Source organism: Macaca fascicularis, chromosome 20, assembly GCF_037993035.2.
Source record: "Macaca fascicularis isolate 582-1 chromosome 20, T2T-MFA8v1.1".
Taxonomy (NCBI): Eukaryota; Metazoa; Chordata; class Mammalia; order Primates; family Cercopithecidae; genus Macaca; species Macaca fascicularis.
Window position 1 is genome coordinate 65,758,356 of NC_088394.1, and position 18,641 is coordinate 65,776,996.

At 36.7% G+C, this 18,641-nt stretch overlaps 1 protein-coding gene across 14 annotated transcripts in view; it reads left to right on the forward strand.

Moving 5' to 3' along the window:
* NFAT5 (nuclear factor of activated T cells 5) overlaps positions 1 to 18,641 on the forward strand; it is a 132,108-nt gene that overhangs the window by 81,146 nt on the left and 32,321 nt on the right. For 6 of the 14 annotated variants that reach the window (XM_065537102.2, XM_065537103.2, XM_005592386.5 and 3 more), the window contains 4 exons: positions 1,979 to 2,537; positions 8,558 to 8,750; positions 10,906 to 11,096; positions 14,725 to 14,897. In XM_065537102.2, the coding sequence (XP_065393174.1) occupies positions 1,979 to 2,537; positions 8,558 to 8,750; positions 10,906 to 11,096; positions 14,725 to 14,897 (1,116 nt within the window). Of the gene's footprint in view, positions 1 to 1,467; positions 1,530 to 1,978; positions 2,538 to 8,557; positions 8,751 to 10,905; positions 11,097 to 14,724; positions 14,898 to 18,641 lie in introns of all 14 variants that reach the window. The other 8 variants (XM_074027514.1, XM_074027516.1, XM_074027515.1 and 5 more) reach the window with 3 other exon arrangements.

Consider the following 18,641-nt stretch of genomic DNA (forward strand, 5'->3'; position numbering starts at 1 on the left):
ATACCTTTTCTATTTTTTCTAAAATGAATTCTGTAGTATTTTTCAAAAGACAGGGAAAAAAATTATATTTAAACTCAAAGTGGCTACAAATCAGCTCCTAAACTGTCACTGACATTAGCATATAGATTTTGTAGTTTTTACAAACCTTTTAAAATATTTATTTACTAAGAAAACATTGCATTAATGCATGATACAAAATTGATAAGTTTTCCTTTAAATTGGAATGCAGTTTAAAGTGACTGAATTTTCCAATTTCAGCTACTGCATTTGACAAGGATACATATTGGAAAATGGAACTGGTATCATCTAATTTCTTTAGGCTCCTTCACTTACAGTAGTTGGGAAAAATCTTTCCATGTGGCATTATGTAGATCATATTCTTGATGACTAATATTAATTACTGTGCTCTTTAGCCTTGACAGCAATGAAGAATTCTGGGTGGATTTAGTTCATTTAAATAATTTAGGTGTATTTTAAATACATGTTTTCAATTAAAAAAACAGATCTTTGGCACTTGGCTTTTAATTATGTAAAGATTGACATTCTTACATTTTGCTCTTTATATTACAATTCATGTGTATGTTGCAGTTCCAGTAACTGCACATCACAGTTTTATTATACACTTTAAAACAGTGGCATACTTGATCATAGATACAAATTAATTTTAGATTGAAACATATCTTTGTCTGTCACGTTACCTATTTTTATTTTTGTGTGTGTATATGATGACAAACCTTTCCATATTGTGAACAAGATAAAATGATATCTAAAATGTTAGTCATGACAACTTCCAACCTTAGCAATCAATGCACCTCTGAGGTTATGCTGTTAAGGGCTAAAGTAGTAGTATTTTCAGTGAGCTCTTCTGCCAGTTGCCACACATGCTGAAAAGATCTACTTAAATATTTCTTGCTAGGCATAATAGATAAATAGTTTTATAAAAAAATTAATTCTGATGCTCTCCAGAGATTTTTATGCTTAACTATTTTCTGTTAGACTTAAGCCAGTAAAATTTACCATTGTTCTTATATTGGAAAATTCCCTTATTAGTCACAATCAACCAGGCCCTTTAAAAAGAGAGAAAATAAACAGCTCTAACCAATTGTCAAGCATATAATCAAGTACTTTATAAGAGAAATCCATCCATTAATCAGTTCTTCCTTTGCTTTTCATTATGTCATAAAGGATGGATTTATTTTAGAGCCTATGGTTTTGAACTACCACTTCCAGCTTCTGGAGACCCAATGATTAACTTGTCTATCTTCCACAACCCAGAATGTTCCAAATCAAACCTTTTTCATCTTGATTCTCCTAGATTTTACAACAAATCATAGTGACAATACCAGTTCCATTTTGCCTCCAATTCAGTTGATTATATATTTTTTCTATTTATTTCTCATTTTATAATTGATATCTGGAATAATCAGCAGCTCTTTTCTCATTTATTTTCTCATATTTTTATTCCAGGATTTGCCTCTGAAGCAGGGAGTGTCTGCATTAAAAATGACCTGTAGTTCTCTGCTTCATAGGTTAGAAACTTATTTTAATATTTTGTGGCTAAGCACAGTCCCACTTTTCAAATTCTATAATGAATTATTTAATTGGCATTGAATGTGGACCACAAGCATATATTTCGTATTGGGGTTTTCTTTATTACTTTAAATGATTAAAATTCAATAGAATGTCCAGCTGAGGCAATAAAAGCTTTATTTTTGCTTTACAGCTTAAAACATTAAATGAGATTTAAAAAATCTATTGATTGTAACACAAGTAAAATAATGCTATTTGGGCATTTTTTAAAATTGCATTTCTTAGGCCTTATATTGCTTGAAGCATTTGTATTCTAAAACGTAACCAAATTCTGACTATTCATTTTGGGGAAAAACAATCAGTTCACAAATCACATTTTCAATGGGACTGCTAGCCAGCATAGGTGAAAACATGTATAGTGTATTTACTCTTGAATTGTACACTGCAGATGCTTCTTCAGCTCCCTCCTCTTCCTCCATGGGCGGTGCTTGCAGCTCCTTTACCACCTCTTCCAGCCCTACCATTTATTCTACCTCAGTCACCGACAGCAAGGCTATGCAAGTGGAGAGCTGCTCCTCAGCCGTGGGGGTAAGTAACAGAGGGGTAAGTGAAAAGCAGTTAACCAGTAACACAGTTCAGCAGCATCCATCAACACCGAAGAGGCACACAGTCTTGTACATCTCACCACCACCTGAGGACTTGCTGGATAACAGTCGGATGTCCTGCCAGGATGAGGGGTGTGGATTGGAATCTGAGCAGAGCTGCAGTATGTGGATGGAGGATTCCCCCTCCAACTTCAGTAACATGAGCACCAGTTCCTACAATGATAACACTGAGGTACCTCGTAAATCACGAAAACGAAATCCAAAGCAGAGGCCGGGGGTCAAACGACGAGATTGTGAAGAATCTAATATGGATATATTTGATGCCGACAGTGCCAAAGCACCTCACTATGTGCTTTCTCAGCTTACCACGGACAACAAAGGCAACTCAAAAGCGGGAAATGGGTTGGTATTCACATTTTTTAAAATTCTATCACCATTATGCAAAACAAACAAACAAAAAAACATTCCCAATTTTTCCTAATTGCTCAGCTCAAGTTTGCATATAAAGCAACAGTGCTAATTTTATCATTGAAATACCTGAAAATTTTAACTTAAAATTACCAACTTTTACTAGCTAGAAAATAAAATAATCATAGATTCTAGCAATAGATATCTTATTACCAGTATAGTTAGGTAGTAGAAAATGAAAATAATCTGTTTTGAAATAACTTAAATTTCAAATGAATTTATATTTTAAAAGGACTTGAAAATATTTTTACTCAGCCAGGCGCGGTGGCTCACGCCTGTAATCCCAGCACTTTGGGAGGCCCAGGCAGGTGGATCACCTGAGGTCAAGAGTTCGAGACCAGCCTGACCAACATGGTGAAACCCCATCTCTACTAAAAATACAAAAAAAATTAGCTGGGCATTGTGGCACATGCCTGTAACCCTAGCTACTCGGGAGGCTGAGGCAGAAGAATCGCTTGAAACTGGGAGGTGGAGGCTGCAGTGAGCCGAGATCATGCCACTGCACTCCAGCCTGGGCGACAAGAGCAAAACTCCATCTCAAAAAAAAAGAAAAAAAAAAAATGTGTATCTATATATATATATTTCCTCATAGAAATAACTAGCAATGTAACGACTCTATCGAAAACAACTCAGTCACTAAGAGCTGTGTTCTCTTTCACATTGTGTCCTCATATGGTTTACATTTTTTAGAAGATTTTAGACTTAAATTTTTTTCTCTTTAATTGATGAAAACAAGAAAAAACTAAATTGATAGTTTGATTCTCATCATTTAGATTCATGTATCATAAGCTTTTTTCCTTTGATACTAATACACTGTGCAGATTCAATATTTTTTTTAAATCACTCATTTTTTTTCTGTGATTCTGGGTTACTTCTTTAGAGGGTGATGAAACAGGATCATGGTACATGTTTGAGTTTTCTTTCATCTCTGTCAGTCACACTACCCACTAATACAGTTCAATAGCTATGTTACAGAATATTCACTGCTATAATGCAGACTAGTATGACTTATTTTTAATTCCTTTAGTAATTTTATTGTAATATTTAATTGCTAGACTTTTAAATTAGATTTTTCTATAGTACATTCAAAATAATTTGTTAAAATTTAACTCGCTAGGACCCAGGATCTCCTACAATTTCAGTTTTACACAAAAAGTGGTCAGGAAGTTTTAGATTGGTTTACTACTTGATGACATCACTAATCTTTTTTCAGTTAAAAATCCAGTTGAATATTATAGAGAATATTCTTAATGTATATTAAACTTGCCCTTAAGCACTCCCTCAGTTCGTTTTAAAAAGTAATATCTACCCTTTAAGCAATAATTACTCTACACTGCTTCTTTACCTCCTTTGGGGTGATGTAGTTAAATGAAAATGAATATTTAAATGCTTTTCAGTTTTAGAAAGTCCAGATTAGTAAATTACTTAAAAGAAAACAAGATATACTCTTTCCTAAAATGTTGCCATTTAATAAAGTCAAGAATTTCAGAACATAATATTTGTAGAACTATTACTTATAAAATAAGGCTCTGAAATGTAATGAATACAGGAGGTAAATACTTAAAAGTAACTGTGATAGTAGCACAGATCTAAAAGGCTCATGAATATCATTTAATTATGTATGTGTGTTTATTTATGCTTTAGTGGAGAAAGTCTTTAATATAAAGTTCTGGAAGATAAATTTTCATTTTTATATCAAAATGAATGTTGAAGGTTCAAATTTAGAGCAAATATAATTTTTACTTATGACTAATAAACACAGTGATTTGCAGTTGCTAATTAAATATCTTGACCTTCATCTTTTCTGCTTCTACGTTTGTATGATAGCTGTATCTTAGAAATGATTTGAGGTTACCCAGGGAAAGTATAATTGGTCAAGACAGTCTCTTTCATGAAATAATTCATGGAGCAGAAACTCCATCAAGCAGAAGAAGTGTCCAGCTTCTTAGGTAATTTTAAAAAATTTAAAACTAGTATATGGAAATGATGGAAGAAGTTTGAAATTGGAATTTATAACAACTATGTTGAGGAAAGGATGAAATCATACCTGAATATATAGAAAAATAGGCCTTAAAAATAATTTTTCAGAGCATGTCAAGCTAAAAGCCTGTATTCTTCAACAGTGAAAAAAATCTTAAAATGTTTTGAGAGATAAGAATATAGCCTTAGATCTAATGTGCCATAAAATTACAATTTATATCATACTAAGTATTTAGAAAATGTACTTTAAAATATATACAGCAGTTTATTGATCTTCAAGATACCACATAGAAATCTGATAGCTTGTAGATGAAAATAGCATTTTTATATGACTAAAATGTTAGAGTCTAATAAGAGAATAAAACTTGGCTGGGCGCAGTGGCTCATGCCTGTAATCCCAGCACTTTGGGAGGCTTAGGCAGGCGGATCACCTGAGGTTGGGAGTTCGAGACCCACCTGACCAATGTGTAGAAACTCCGTCTCTACTAAAAATACAAAATTAGCCGGGCATGGTGGTGCATGCCTGTAATCCCAGCTACTCGGGAGGCTGAGGCAGGAGAATCACTTGAACCCGGGAGGCAGAGGTTATGGTGAGCCAAGATCACGCCATTGCACTCCAACCTGGGCAAGAAGAGCAAAACTCCATCTCAAAAAAAAAAAAAAAAAAAAGAATAAAACCATTTTTTTTTTTACAAAAAAGCTTAGTATTTGAATATTCCTAGCCATATCATTCTTAAATTTCTCAACTAAGTGTCCTGAGAATCAGTTGCCCCATGTCTCTTCTAGATATTTCTATAAGTTAAGATATGATGTCATCTGGATGTGAAACCTATTTTAGGCTTTTTGTAGTGAAAATTATTTTTTTTGACATAGACCACCAGAAGGATTATGCAGCACACATAAATTAGAATGTCATTTTAAGACTTGTGAATAGAATATGCCATGATGGTGGATTTTCCTTTTTGGTTTTACATGGTAAAATCCCATGTAACTGACTGCTACTTTATTTTTTCTTAAGCCATCATGCCTTAAAAATTAGTAACTTGACTACGTTTCTAAGTGTTAGTGGATGTTTTCATGATTTTACATGTCTATACATCTCAATATGTATGTATTCCATTTTTACATTTTAGAAAATAAAGATAGTTTTAAGGAATTCTAAAGTACCATTTTAGAAATTGCTTAATTACATATGATATTCTTTTTTAAGCCATAATGTGTATACTCACTCAATAGTCTTCATCCCAAGTGAGATCATTTGTTTTGCTAGACGAGTAAAACTCATTTTCATTTATTTGCCCTTATAAATATTAGCTTGACTAGCGTGAGTATAAAAACATGTCTTGCCAAGTTAATATGCTGTATGAATTTTCCTTATATTTCAAACTAAAATTTTCCCTTTTCTATTATAAAATTAATAGATATGAATTACAAGTATTTGAAAAATACAAGAAAACCCCATAATCTAGTCACTCAGTAAACCTGCTATTATCGTTTTGCAGTATTTTTTTTCATCTCTTTGTATGTGTATCTGGGGGATATTTCTACATCATTTCAATAAATGAATATTTTTACTTTAAGATTAGTATAAAACAAAATATCATAGACTTTCATGTGTGAGGAACTGCACACTAGTTAGACCAATTCTGGGTCTGTACCCAGAATGATGAAAAGAACAACAGGGTTTATTGCCCATTGTTCCAGCTTCAACTTGATACTTATGTTCATAGAATTTATTCTTCCAGGGCCTTTTAAATGACTTGCACAAGTAATCTGACCTACTTATGTCAAACTTGCACGAATAGCATTCCTTGTCCATTTAGGACCTTTCTCATCTTAGGTCTTTCTCATCTTAATATTACAGAAGCTCCTTTATCTCTCTGCTTTCCTTTCTTTGTCCCTTTCTTCTTATTATTTGCCTTCATCAACAAAGATTTCTTCAGCACCTGTTATGTTTCAGGAACTGTATCAGGTTCAGGGAATATGAAGATGATTAAGCACAGTATTGCGCCTTGAGAACTCTTCCTCTTATCTATCAGTCTTACTGAATTCCTGTGCTAGTTTCAGTTCTTCTTTGTTCCATTCTTTTGCCCCTTTCTTAGCCAACAATTCAACCTACTCCCCATTTCCATTGAAGATAGTGCCTTTCTCACTTTGTTCTTGATGATTGAGGCAACAACTTGGTTACAGCTAGAGGGGTAAACATTAGAGCCAGGTTTAAGCCTGCTTAGCTCCTCTGTGTTTGAAGTCATAATATTCCTACTGGGATCTGGTTGCTTTTAGAGGAGATTTTTCTTCACAGTCATCTGGCTCCTGGATCTTTGATGTGAGTCAAAACTGAGGACTAGGGGGGTCACAGAGAAAGCTATGACCCTGACTTTATTTAAAAACATAGGTGAATTTTGTTTTTTTGTTGTTTTTTTGTTTTTTGAGATGGAGTTTTGCTCTTGTTGACCAGGCTGGAGTACAATGGCACAATCTGGGCTCCCTGCAACCCTGCACCTCCTGGGTTCAAGTGATTCTCCTGCCTCAACCTCCAGAGTAGATGGGATTACAGGCATCTGCCACTGGCTAATTTTTTGTAGTTTTAGTAGAGTTGGGGTTTCACCATGTTGGCCAGGGTGGTCTCGAACTCCTGACCTCAGGTGATCTACCCGCCTTGGCCTCCCAAAGTGCTGGAATTACAGGTGTGAGCCACCACTCCGTTGCTCAGAAGGAAAGATAACTAGCAATATTGTTTTTACTTATTTTTATTATGTATTTGCAGTGCTTCAACTATTTTACAGATTAAATGTGTTCGCCTGAAGTCATAACCACCATTTGGGATACTGTTTTCCTTTGAACATATATTCCACATAGCAAATGCATTATAAATAAATGTTAAAAGCATAACTAAAAACAATAAGGGCCAGGCGCAGTGGCTCACGCTTGTAATCCCAGTACTTTGGGAGGCCAAGGTGGGCAGATCACCTGAGGTCAGGAGTTCAAGACCAGCCTGGATAACATGGTGAAACCCCATCTCTAATAAAAATATAAAAACAGGTGTGGTGGCACACGCCTGTAATCCCAGCTACTTGGGAGGCTGAGGCAGGAGAATCACTTGAACCCAGGAAGCAGAGGTTACAGTGAGCTGAGATTGTGCCACTGTACTCCAGCCTGGGTGACAGAGTAAAATTCCGTCTCAGAAAATAAAAAAAAAGGTAGAATGCTGGTGCTGTCAAGCCCAGATTGTAAAATTTTTATTGAGAGCTTTACTTAACTAATCACAAATAAAAATAATCTGAAAAATCACACTCCTAGAAAAGATTGTTTAGAGTAAAGCTAATTTCCCCATAAAAATTGAATCACTAATTTTTTATATAATTTCTTCAGTTTGATTTACTGAGAAGGAAACCAAAAAGAGTAAGCTACATATACCTTCATTTGGTTTGTAGGCCATTTTGTATGGGGGTATGTAGGGTTTTTGGGGGTTTGATTTTTGCTTTTGCTACCCTCACTTTTTTTCTTTTACTTTGCAATTAAAAAATAACAGTAGTTAATCTTATAGCTTTATATAAAATTTAGAATTTATATATGGAATGCATACATGGAATTTTTAAATCTTATTTTGACTGAAGTACAGTGTGAAAGGTTATAGTGACATTAACTATTCTTTTGTATTAGTTTCAGTTTATTGCAGTCAGTCTTCCTCCCTTCCTCCTACCACTCATTTACGTTCATTTTCTTTTCTGTCAAACGTACTTTCTTTTATTTTTGCATCATATAGTAAACTTTTTTACAAAATCTTTTTAAAGATACTTGGCTCATGTATCTTCCCTTAGGCAATATTTTATTTTGCCAGCAAGCTAAATAGTTGTTTTTACTATTATTGCCAGTTCTGTTTCTTCCTTTGTCTTAGATGGCTGCTTTTTTTTTTTTTTTTAATCAAAAAACTCTTTTTGATACTTTCTCCATGTTGTGCTCTGATTTCTCAGAACATTGGAAAACCAAAAAGGAACTGGAGTAAAGAAGAGCCCTATGTTGTGTGGACAATATCCTGTTAAAAGTGAGGGAAAGGAGCTGAAGATAGTTGTGCAACCTGAGACACAGCATCGAGCTCGGTACCTGACTGAGGGCAGCCGCGGCTCAGTAAAAGATAGAACACAGCAAGGCTTTCCTACAGTAAAGGTATTTACTTTATTTTCATTTGAATTTTAGTTAAAATGTAAAGGGGAATATGTCCTGAAAAGTAAAATATTTTCAAATCTTGAATTTTCTTCCCTCATATTTGATATTTGAATTAGATTCATCTCAAACTTTATATTTAGAAAGAATTTTTGTTGTTGTTTTGAGACAGTCTCACTCTGTCACCCAGGCTGGAGTGCAGTGGTGCAATCTCAGCTCACTGCAGCCTCTGTCCCCTCGTGCAAGTAATCATGCCTCAGCCACCTGAGTAGCTGGGACCCACAGGTGTGTGCCACCAGGCCCAGCTAATTTTTGTATTTTTAGTAGAGTCTGGGTTTCACCATGTTGGTGAGACTGGTCTCGAACTCCTGATCTCAAGTGATCCTCCCGCCTTGGAGGAAGAAATATTAAAGTGAATTCAAAGAAATAGAGTAGAAATTATTGAGAACTTTGAAAATAAGGTTTTTGAGATGGTTAAGTAATCAAGACTATTGTACTGAGAAAAGAATTGATTAATACTTAAGGCTTTGGTTTAAGAAATGGGATATTATTTGCATCCACTCAAGTACAGGGGGAAAGAAGGAAATGAGGGAAAAAAAAGAAATGGGATATCAGTTGAGTCTTAATTTTTTTAAAAGTTGAGACTAAAAGTTAAAAGGGACTTAACACCTAGGATATCTTGTTATAAAGAATATTTGTCTTTGAAGACAAACCTCAAAAAAATGGGAGAATGGGGAGAAGACTTAACAAGTGTCCCTACCCCTTGCAAAAGACTAAATAGGGAGGAATTTTGGCTAGTCACATGGTAGATTCTTATTAAATACAATTTGTATAAATATATTATTTAAACAGTATTTTAAGTTAGGAGTAGAAGTGGACTGCCTTTCATTTTATACTTGAATGAAATTATGATTGAAACTCTCTGGATCAATCAGGAAACGTGTCTGCCACCATTTATAAGGTTGGTTAATAGTCATGTGTACAATATCAAGCCTACCCTTCTTCACTACTTACTGCCTTAACCCACACCCAATCCTTCAAACCCAGGACAGGTAACAGGCAAGTGAGAAATTTATGTTATGCTTTGTGTAAATATTTGTCTAGCCAGATATTTTGGTAGTTTGGTCATTACGTTTAACCTAATTGCCCTGACTTTATGTTTTGTCTACTTAGAAGTATTGTTAGATTAATTGCTTAACTATGATAGGGAATGAATTGACCTTAAAAATTTGTTTAGTCATTCATTCAACAAATACTGCACTCTCCATGTGCCAGGCTCTGTTCTAGGTTCTGCTGACCAGCAATTTGACTGGGGTTTGCTTATTTTCCTCATTATGATACCATTTTGTAGAGATACAGCTGTAAGGCATGTGTGAATTTTTTAAGCACTTTGTTTGGCATGCATTGTACAATTTACTTTGTGATTTTCTGCATTCTATATTAGCGGCTTCAATGTTTAACTATAAGCCTTATCAAGAATCAGTATTGGAAACATTTGTTCCCAAATGCTATTTTAAATATTTATTTATTTTTCAGCATACAAATTATAATTTAATTTATGAAGGCTTGCTAGAGACCTGTAATGAGCCATAGATCCCCGTTTGAACTGGCAATCTCTCAGACCATAATGTTTTATCCCAGGATTTAATGATGTTATATGTATGTATCTAGTCCATGAAAATGAGCTTCATTTCCTTGTTATTCATATAGCTGCACTCATACTTTTCTACTCAAGTAGCTTTAGTAGAATAAAAATACGGTATATGTACTCTCATTTGATGATGATGATGATGCCACTAACAGTTTCGTGAGTTTTTCCATTGTTATGGTGGTAGGTCCTGAGCAACCCAAATGCTACCTAAAGTACTGCGTATTCATTCTCATCTGCTTGTACAAATAAATTATAAATGGTAATTTATCATCTAACATCTAAATTTATAATTTAAGTATGGTTATTACAGAATTAAAACTATGACTTACTTCAGGAATTTAGCCAACTCTGTTATGAAAATGTTTTACCTCTGTTTTTCTTGAAGATTTAAATATTTTTAAATGTAATTCAGTTACAAGTATAGGATTTGGTCTTAAATATTTGATTTTATAATTAGATTATTTGAAATGCTAATTAGTATTTCTGTTGCATGTTTTCTTGTTTCAGCTGGAAGGCCATAATGAACCTGTAGTGTTGCAAGTGTTTGTGGGCAACGACTCTGGACGAGTGAAACCACATGGATTTTATCAGGCCTGCAGGGTGACTGGACGAAATACAACTCCTTGCAAAGAAGTGGACATTGAAGGCACTACTGTTATAGAAGTCGGCCTTGATCCTAGCAACAACATGACACTGGCGTAAGTACTTAGTAAGAATTTTTCATTATATATTACACTCTTGTGTTAGGCAGGAGAATTGTTCAGTTTCTAACGTACAGAAGATTTTGAGTATTTTATTAAAATGTTTTAAATATTATGAATAAAAAAGGACACTACTTCAGAATGGTTGTGGGTTAAAATTAACTCTTTTACCCTTTGCTAAAGAATTCCTATGGTTGGACCAGGTGCAGTGGCTCATGCCTGTAATGCCAGCACTTTTGGAGTGTGACGCTGGTGGATCACCTGAGGTCAGGAGTTAGAGACCAGCCTGGCCAACATGGCGAAACCCTGTCTCTACTGAAAGTACAAAAATTAGCTGGGCGTAGTGACACATGCCTGTAATCCCAGCTACTTGGGAGGCTGAGGCAGGAGAATCACTTGAACCCAGGAGGTGGAGTTTGCAGTGAGCTGAAATTGTGCCACTGCCCTCCAAGCTAGGCAACAAAGCGAAACTTCGTCTCAAAAAAAAAAAAAAAGAATTCCCACGGTAAAGGCAGGGATATCAAAGCCAAGTTGAAAGCTGGCCAAAGACTTACTTTTTTGGGTTTATAATAGTAACATTGAAAATAAAAACTACGATTTGATTTGTTTTCCTGAATTCCACCTTCTTAATGTTTGCTTTAGAAACTTTTTTTTTTTTTTTTATTGAGACAGAGTCTCCATCTACCGCCCTGGCTGGAGTGCAGTGGTGCTATCTCGGTTCACTGCAACCTTTGCCTGCCAGGTTCAAGTGATTCTCCCTACCTCAGCCTCCCAAGTAGCTGGGATTACAGGCACCTGCCACCGCCCCCCTGGCTAATTTTTGTATTTTTAGTAGAGTCAGGGTTTCACCATCTTGGCCAGGCTGGTCTCCAACTCCTGACCTCAGGTAATCCACCCACCTTGACCTCCCAAAGTGCTGGGATTACAGGCGTGAGCCACTGCACCCGGCCAAGAAACTGTTCAGCAGAGGCTATGAAGTGCCTTATTCCATCTTGATGTGAAACGCGTATTGCTGGTTTAAATTCACCATTGGTTGTTATTTTCCTGTATTTAAAAAATATATATCTTTAGATTTAGATTATGTGTTTTTCATCTTGTACATTTAAGTTTTAAAAATTATTTTTCCTTAAGCCTTGCGTAAAGGACCTTCAGTTGTAAAACTGAATCATAACAGCAGGAAATATATTTGTATGGGGTAGACCTATGTTGTAATTATTTGTGTATTGGATAGTTGCTAAAGACTTTACTTGGTTTTCAGTTTCCTTTTGAAAGCCATTTTAAGTAGACTGGTAAAAGGTTAGTTGGAAAAAAGACATTTTGAGAAATATTTTGTAAATTTTTTTTTTTGGAGAGGGAGTTGTGCTTTGTTGCCCAAGCAATGTAGTGGCATGATCTCAGCTCACTGCAACCTCCACCTCCTGGGTTCAAGCGATTCTCCTCCCTCAGCCTCCCGAGTAGCTGGGATTACAGGCGCCCACCACCATACCTGGCTAATTTTTGTATTTTAGTAGAGATGGGGTTTCACTGTGTAGGTCAAGCTGGTCTCGAACTCCTGACCTCAAATCATCCACCCACCTCAGGCTCCCAAAGTGCTGGGATTACAGGCGTGAGCCACCGCGCCTGGCCTCGTTAATATTTTTTAACTTGTAACTTTTGAAAATTATTAAAAAAAAAAAAAAGGGGCTGGACACGGTGGCTCACACCTGTAATCCGAGCACTTTGGGAGGCCAAGGTGGGTGGATCATGAGGTCAGGAGTTCAAGACCAGCCTGGCCAAGATGGTGAAACCCTGTCTCTATTAAAAATACAAAAAATTATCTGGGTGTGGTGGCAGGCACCTGTAATCCAAGCTACTTGGGAGGCTGAAGCAGAGAATTGCTTGAATCCGGGAGGCGGAGTTTGTAGTGAGCTGAGATCACGCCACTGCACTCCAGCCTGGGTGACAGAGCAAGACTCCGTCTCAAAAAAAAAAAAAAAAAAAGACAATTATAAAAGTAAATATGTATAGTAGAGGAGGAAAGGAAAGAATTTACTGATTATAAAAATAGTACTTAGTCAATATAAGAAAGTTGAAAAAGGGGCCAGGCATGGTGACTCATGCCTGTAATCCCAATACTTTGGGAAGCTGAGGCATGCAGATCATCTGAGGCCAGGAGTTTGAGACCAGCCTGGCCAACATGGTGAAACCCCATCTCTACTAAAAATATAGAAATTAGCCAGGAGTGGTGGTGCATGCCTGTAGTCCCAGCTACGTGAGAGGCTGAGGCAGGAGAATTGCTGGAACCCTGGAGGCAGAGGCTGCAGTGAGATGAGATTGCACCATTGCACTCCAGCCTGGGCAACAAGAGCGAAAGTCTGTCTCAAAAAAAAAAAAAAAAAAAAAAAAAACGTTGAAAACACAGGGTAATAAAAAGCTAAAAACATGCCCTTTAAAAACCAACTTCCGGCCTGGCACAGTGGCTCATGCTTATAATCCCAACACTTTGGGAGGCTGAGGTGGATGGATCTCTTGAGCCAGGAGTTCAAGACCAACCTGGGCAACATAGTAAGACTCTGGCTCTACTAAAAGTACAAAAATGAGCTGGGGTAATGGTGCATGCCTGTAATCCCAGCTACTCAGGAGGCTGAGGCATGAGAATTACCTGAACCGAGGAGGCAGAGGTTATAGTGAGCTGAGGTAGCGCCATTGCACTCAGACCTGGGTGACACAGCAAGACTCTGTCTCAAAAAAATTAAATAAATATAAATAAATAAAAACCAACTTCCTGGAAATAACCACTGTTTTAATGTGTGTCTTCCCAGTCTTTTTTGGGCAAAATTGAAAAAATAGTGTACCCATTGTTTTGTAATCTGCTTTTTACTTAACATATCATGAGCGTTTTTCACATATCATTCAATGTGGTAACATACTTCTTAGTGGCTGTCTAATATTCCATCCTTCTGGAGGCAGCTACTAAGTTTTTAAAAGTAAAATCCATTTTCTCTGTTTTCAGAATTAGCTCTGTAAAGAAAGAGGCTAAATTTTTTTTTTTTAAATGGTCTCTGGCCAGGTGCGGTAGCTCATGCCTGTAATCCCAGCACTTTGGGAGGCCAAGGTGGGCAGATCACTTGAGGACAGGAGTTCAAGACCAACCTGGCCAACATGGTGTAACCCCATCTTTACTAAAAATACAAAAAATAGCTGGGCATGGTGGCGGACACCTGTAATCCCAGCTACTCAGGAGGCTGAGGCAGGAGAATCCCTGGAACCCAGGAGACAGAGGTTGCAGTAAGCTGAGATCATACTACTGCACTCCAGTCTCTCCAGCCTGGGTGACAGTGAGACTCCATCTCAAAAAAAAAAAAAAAAGGTCTCTTATAAGCCATTACTTATGTTCAGATTTTAAAATAGTGATTTTTTTTTTTTTACTTTTTCTTTATTATTATAAACAAAAGATTGACAGGATTAGGAACAGTGAATGTTTAGAATTTACCCTTTTGTAGTTTTGAACTTGGAACTTTGTAACTTTATTACATATTCACAGAATTAATAGATAAGCAAAATGTTAAAAAACAAACTTGTTGATTAAGAGCTTTACACTATTTATACAACAAAATGTCCCTTTATATATTTTTTTCTGTATTAGGGTGGACTGCGTAGGGATATTGAAATTGAGGAATGCTGATGTTGAAGCCAGAATAGGAATTGCTGGTTCCAAGAAAAAAAGCACTCGTGCCAGATTGGTTTTTCGAGTTAATATCACGAGGAAAGATGGCTCCACTTTGACACTGCAAACACCCTCTTCTCCAATTTTGTGTAGTAAGTAAGAAGATATGGAGATACTAAACATATGGAGTTTCTTTCATTTTCTGTTAATCTTTTAGACATCTCTAAATTTTAGATATTTCCCATACTCCGGCTTGTGATCATGCAAAATTTGAAATATTTTAAAAGCAGTAGTCAGATTTTCTAGACCAAACTAGAGATGAATAATTGGGATACAATTCAAAAGATGTGGAGCATTTTGTAGTTTCCTATTATCATAATATGCTGATTTAAAAAGTAATTTGGGCCAGGTATGGTGGCTCACACCTGTAATCCCAGCACTTTGGGAGGCAAAGGTGGGAGGATCACTTCAGCCCAAGAGTTTAAGACCAGCCTGGGCAATGTAGTGAAAACCCTGTCTCTACAAAATAAAAAAACATATATAGTAAGTTGGGTGTGATGACTTGTGCCTGTAGTTTCAGCTACTTGGGAAGATGAGGCAAAAGGATCACTTGAGACCCAGGAGGTCAAGGCTGCAGTGAGCCTTGAGCATGCCTTTGCATTCCAACCTGGGCGGCAGACTGTAACTGTCTCAAAAAAAAAAAGTAATTTGAGCTGGTTATCAGAAGTAAATTACAAAATGAAAGCGTTTTCTAAACATCTTCACTGTGTGGTAAATTGCTATGGTTCTAACTGTTCTGTGTTAGAACATGAGTAAGGTAAGGAGGACTTTGTGAATAACAACATGGCAGAAGTTTTGATTACTAATTATAATAGTACAGTATAGTGTTGGGAGTGGGAAATTCAATTCTTATCACTAACCTTGGCATGGACAGAAAATGATGTGTGTGTGTTTGTGTGTGTAAATTCAATTATGTTGTTATGTATGTCTCACCATAATTGTAGTTTCTCTCTAATGATTATTGTTACAAGTAATAAATAGGAAAATTTTTCCTTTTCACATTTCTCTCTCTCTCTCTTTTTTTTTTTTTTTTTTTCTTTTTTGAGACCGAGTTTCGCTTGTTGCCCAGGCTGGAGTGCAGTGGTGCGATCTTGGCTCACTGCAACCTCCACCTCCCAGGCTCAAGCAATTCTCCTGCCTCAACCTCCCGAGTAACTGGGATTACAGGTGTGTGCCACTACCACCTGGCTAATTTTTGTATTTTTAGTAGAGATGGGGTTTCACCATGTTGGCCAGGCTGGTCTTGAACTCCTGACCTCAAATGATCCACCTCGGCCTCCCAAAGTGCTGAGATTACAGACGTGAGCCACTGTGCTTGGCCTATTGACCTATTTTTAAAAACAATATATGACATATTACTAAAAATGTTTATATTAATAAGATCAGTCAGCAAATTTGGCAGGCAGTGAAGTTGTTCAAGGCCAGGCACAGTGGCTTACCCCTGTAATCCCAGCACTTTGGGAAGCTGAAGTGGAAGGATTGCTTGTGGCCAGGAATTTGAAACTAGGCTGGGCAACATAGTGAGACCTAGCCTCCGCCTCCTAGGTTCAAGCAGTCCTCTTACCACAGCCTACTGAGTAGCTGGGATTACAGGCATGTGCCACCTTGCCCAGCTAAATTTTTTTTGTATTTTTAGTAGAGATGGGGTTTCACCATGTTGGCCAGGCTGGTCTTGAACTCCTGACCTCAAATGATCCACCCATCGTTCTCTAGCATTCCCCCAACCCCCCTTTTTTTTTTTTTTTTTTTTTTTTTAAAGAATAAGGCTGAGTGTGGTGGCTTATGCCTGTAATATCAGCACTTTGAGAGGCCAAGGCAGGAGGTTCGCTTGAGGCCAGGAGTTTGAGACCAGCCCGGGCTGATCTCTCTTCCTGTTTCCTTCTGTCTCCCATTCCAATCCCAGCTCTTCTTACTAACCAACTTTGTTTTCACCTCTCATTTTACTCCAGCTGTTTAAACCTGCCAGAAAGTTTATATTTATGGAAACTAACACAAGCCAGAAACTTATAATGGAAGTGTACTGAACAACATAATGAGAGACCCTGTCTCTACAAAAATTAAAAAAAAAAAAAAAAAAAAAAAAAGCCAGGCATGGTAGCATGTGCCTGTAGTGCCAGCTGCTCAAGAGGCTGAGGCAGAAAGATCATTGAGCCCAGGGGTTTTGAGATAGCAGTGAGCTGTCATCACACCACTGCACTCCAGCCTATACAAGAGACCCTGTCTCTAAAAAACAAAAAAGGGAAATTGTTCAGATGAGTGCTTTTTAAAAAATTTTTTAATTTATTGTTTCTAGCCTACTTTTTTTTTTAACAGTTATAATTACTGGAGGCTACAGTTTAGTTCAGGGAAACGGTAATGTGTTCTGATAACAAAATATGCCTCATTGCTCATTCAGTCACTCATTTAGTCAACATAAATTAAATGCAATGGTTCTCAGTCCTGGGTGTAGGTTAGAGTCACCTGTAGTGCATTACAACAAACAAAAAGACTTGCCAATTGATGGTTTGTTTTTGGAAAGCTTCATAGTTAATTCAATGGATAATTACAGTGTGCTTAACTCTGAAATTAAAGATGATAGTTTGAGGAGCTTACAGTTTAGCAGGCTAGGGGAAAAAACAGGCAAGTAAATGTCTAATTTTACTATAAAATTATATTAACTTCCATATATGTGTATATAAAATTGTATATAGTCCAGGCATGGTAGCTCACACCTGTAATGAGAGCACTTTGGGAAGCCAAGGCAGGAGGGTCACTTGAGCCCAGGAGTTTGAGATTAGCTTGGGGAACAAAGCAAGACCCTGTCCCTCTTTTTTTTTAATTGTATATAAAAATTATATAAGCTTCCAATTATATTATATAGTTATATAAAGATGCTATACTGCACAGTAGCTGTGTGACTAAAGTACAGTGGAAATATAGTAAGAGCATCTAATTCAGACTGCTCAGAGATGGTAGAACTTGTTCTGTCTTGTCTTAAAACACAATTAGAAGTAAAACAAGTAAAATGGGATTTACTTGAAAAATTTTCATATCTGCCCTTCTATAGTCATTCTGGGCAGAAGGATTCGTGTATAAATATGCTCCCTGAAAGGGTATGATCCTTTTGGGGGAAATAAGAAGAGTTTGATGTGATTGGAACAAAAAGATATACATGATGAAATGGTAAGATTTGAGGTTACAGAGGTAGGCAACACCTCTTTCATAAAGTGACTTGTGTGTTCAGCAAAATAATTTGAATTTTATCCTGACCACTTAGGAAGCTTGATGCTTAAACTTAGACTTTGAGAGCTGGATATGGGAGGAAAAGAAGAATAAACATAAAAATGATACACAGTAAAACACAGAACCCCAAAAATATTTTTATCTAAAAAAATTAAAATGTATGTTCCATTATAAGTTTCTGGCTTGTGTTTATTTCCATGAATATAAACTTTTTGGCAGGTTTAAGCAGTTGCAGTAAAATGAGAGGTAAAAAGGAAATTGGTTAGTGCGAAGAGTTGGGATTGGAATGGGAGATAGAAGGAAACAGGAAGAGACAGAGGTAGAAAAGGAAAGGGGCCAAAAGGTGACACAGTTGGAAGGGAGAAAAGGAAACAGATACTTGATCTTCCTTCTGTAGACACTCAGTGGAAAGAATTTGTAATATCAGGATTCATGCAGTACCTTGTGGCTTTAAAAAAATTACTTCTAATTATTGCTTTAACAGTGGCCATTGGATCCTTTGTCTTTTTGTTTGTTTTTAAGGGGATAGATCATCCCTTTTTACATTCTTTTTTTTTTTGAGACGGAGTCTTGCTCTGTCGCCCAGGCTGGAGTGCAGTGGCCGGATCTCAGCT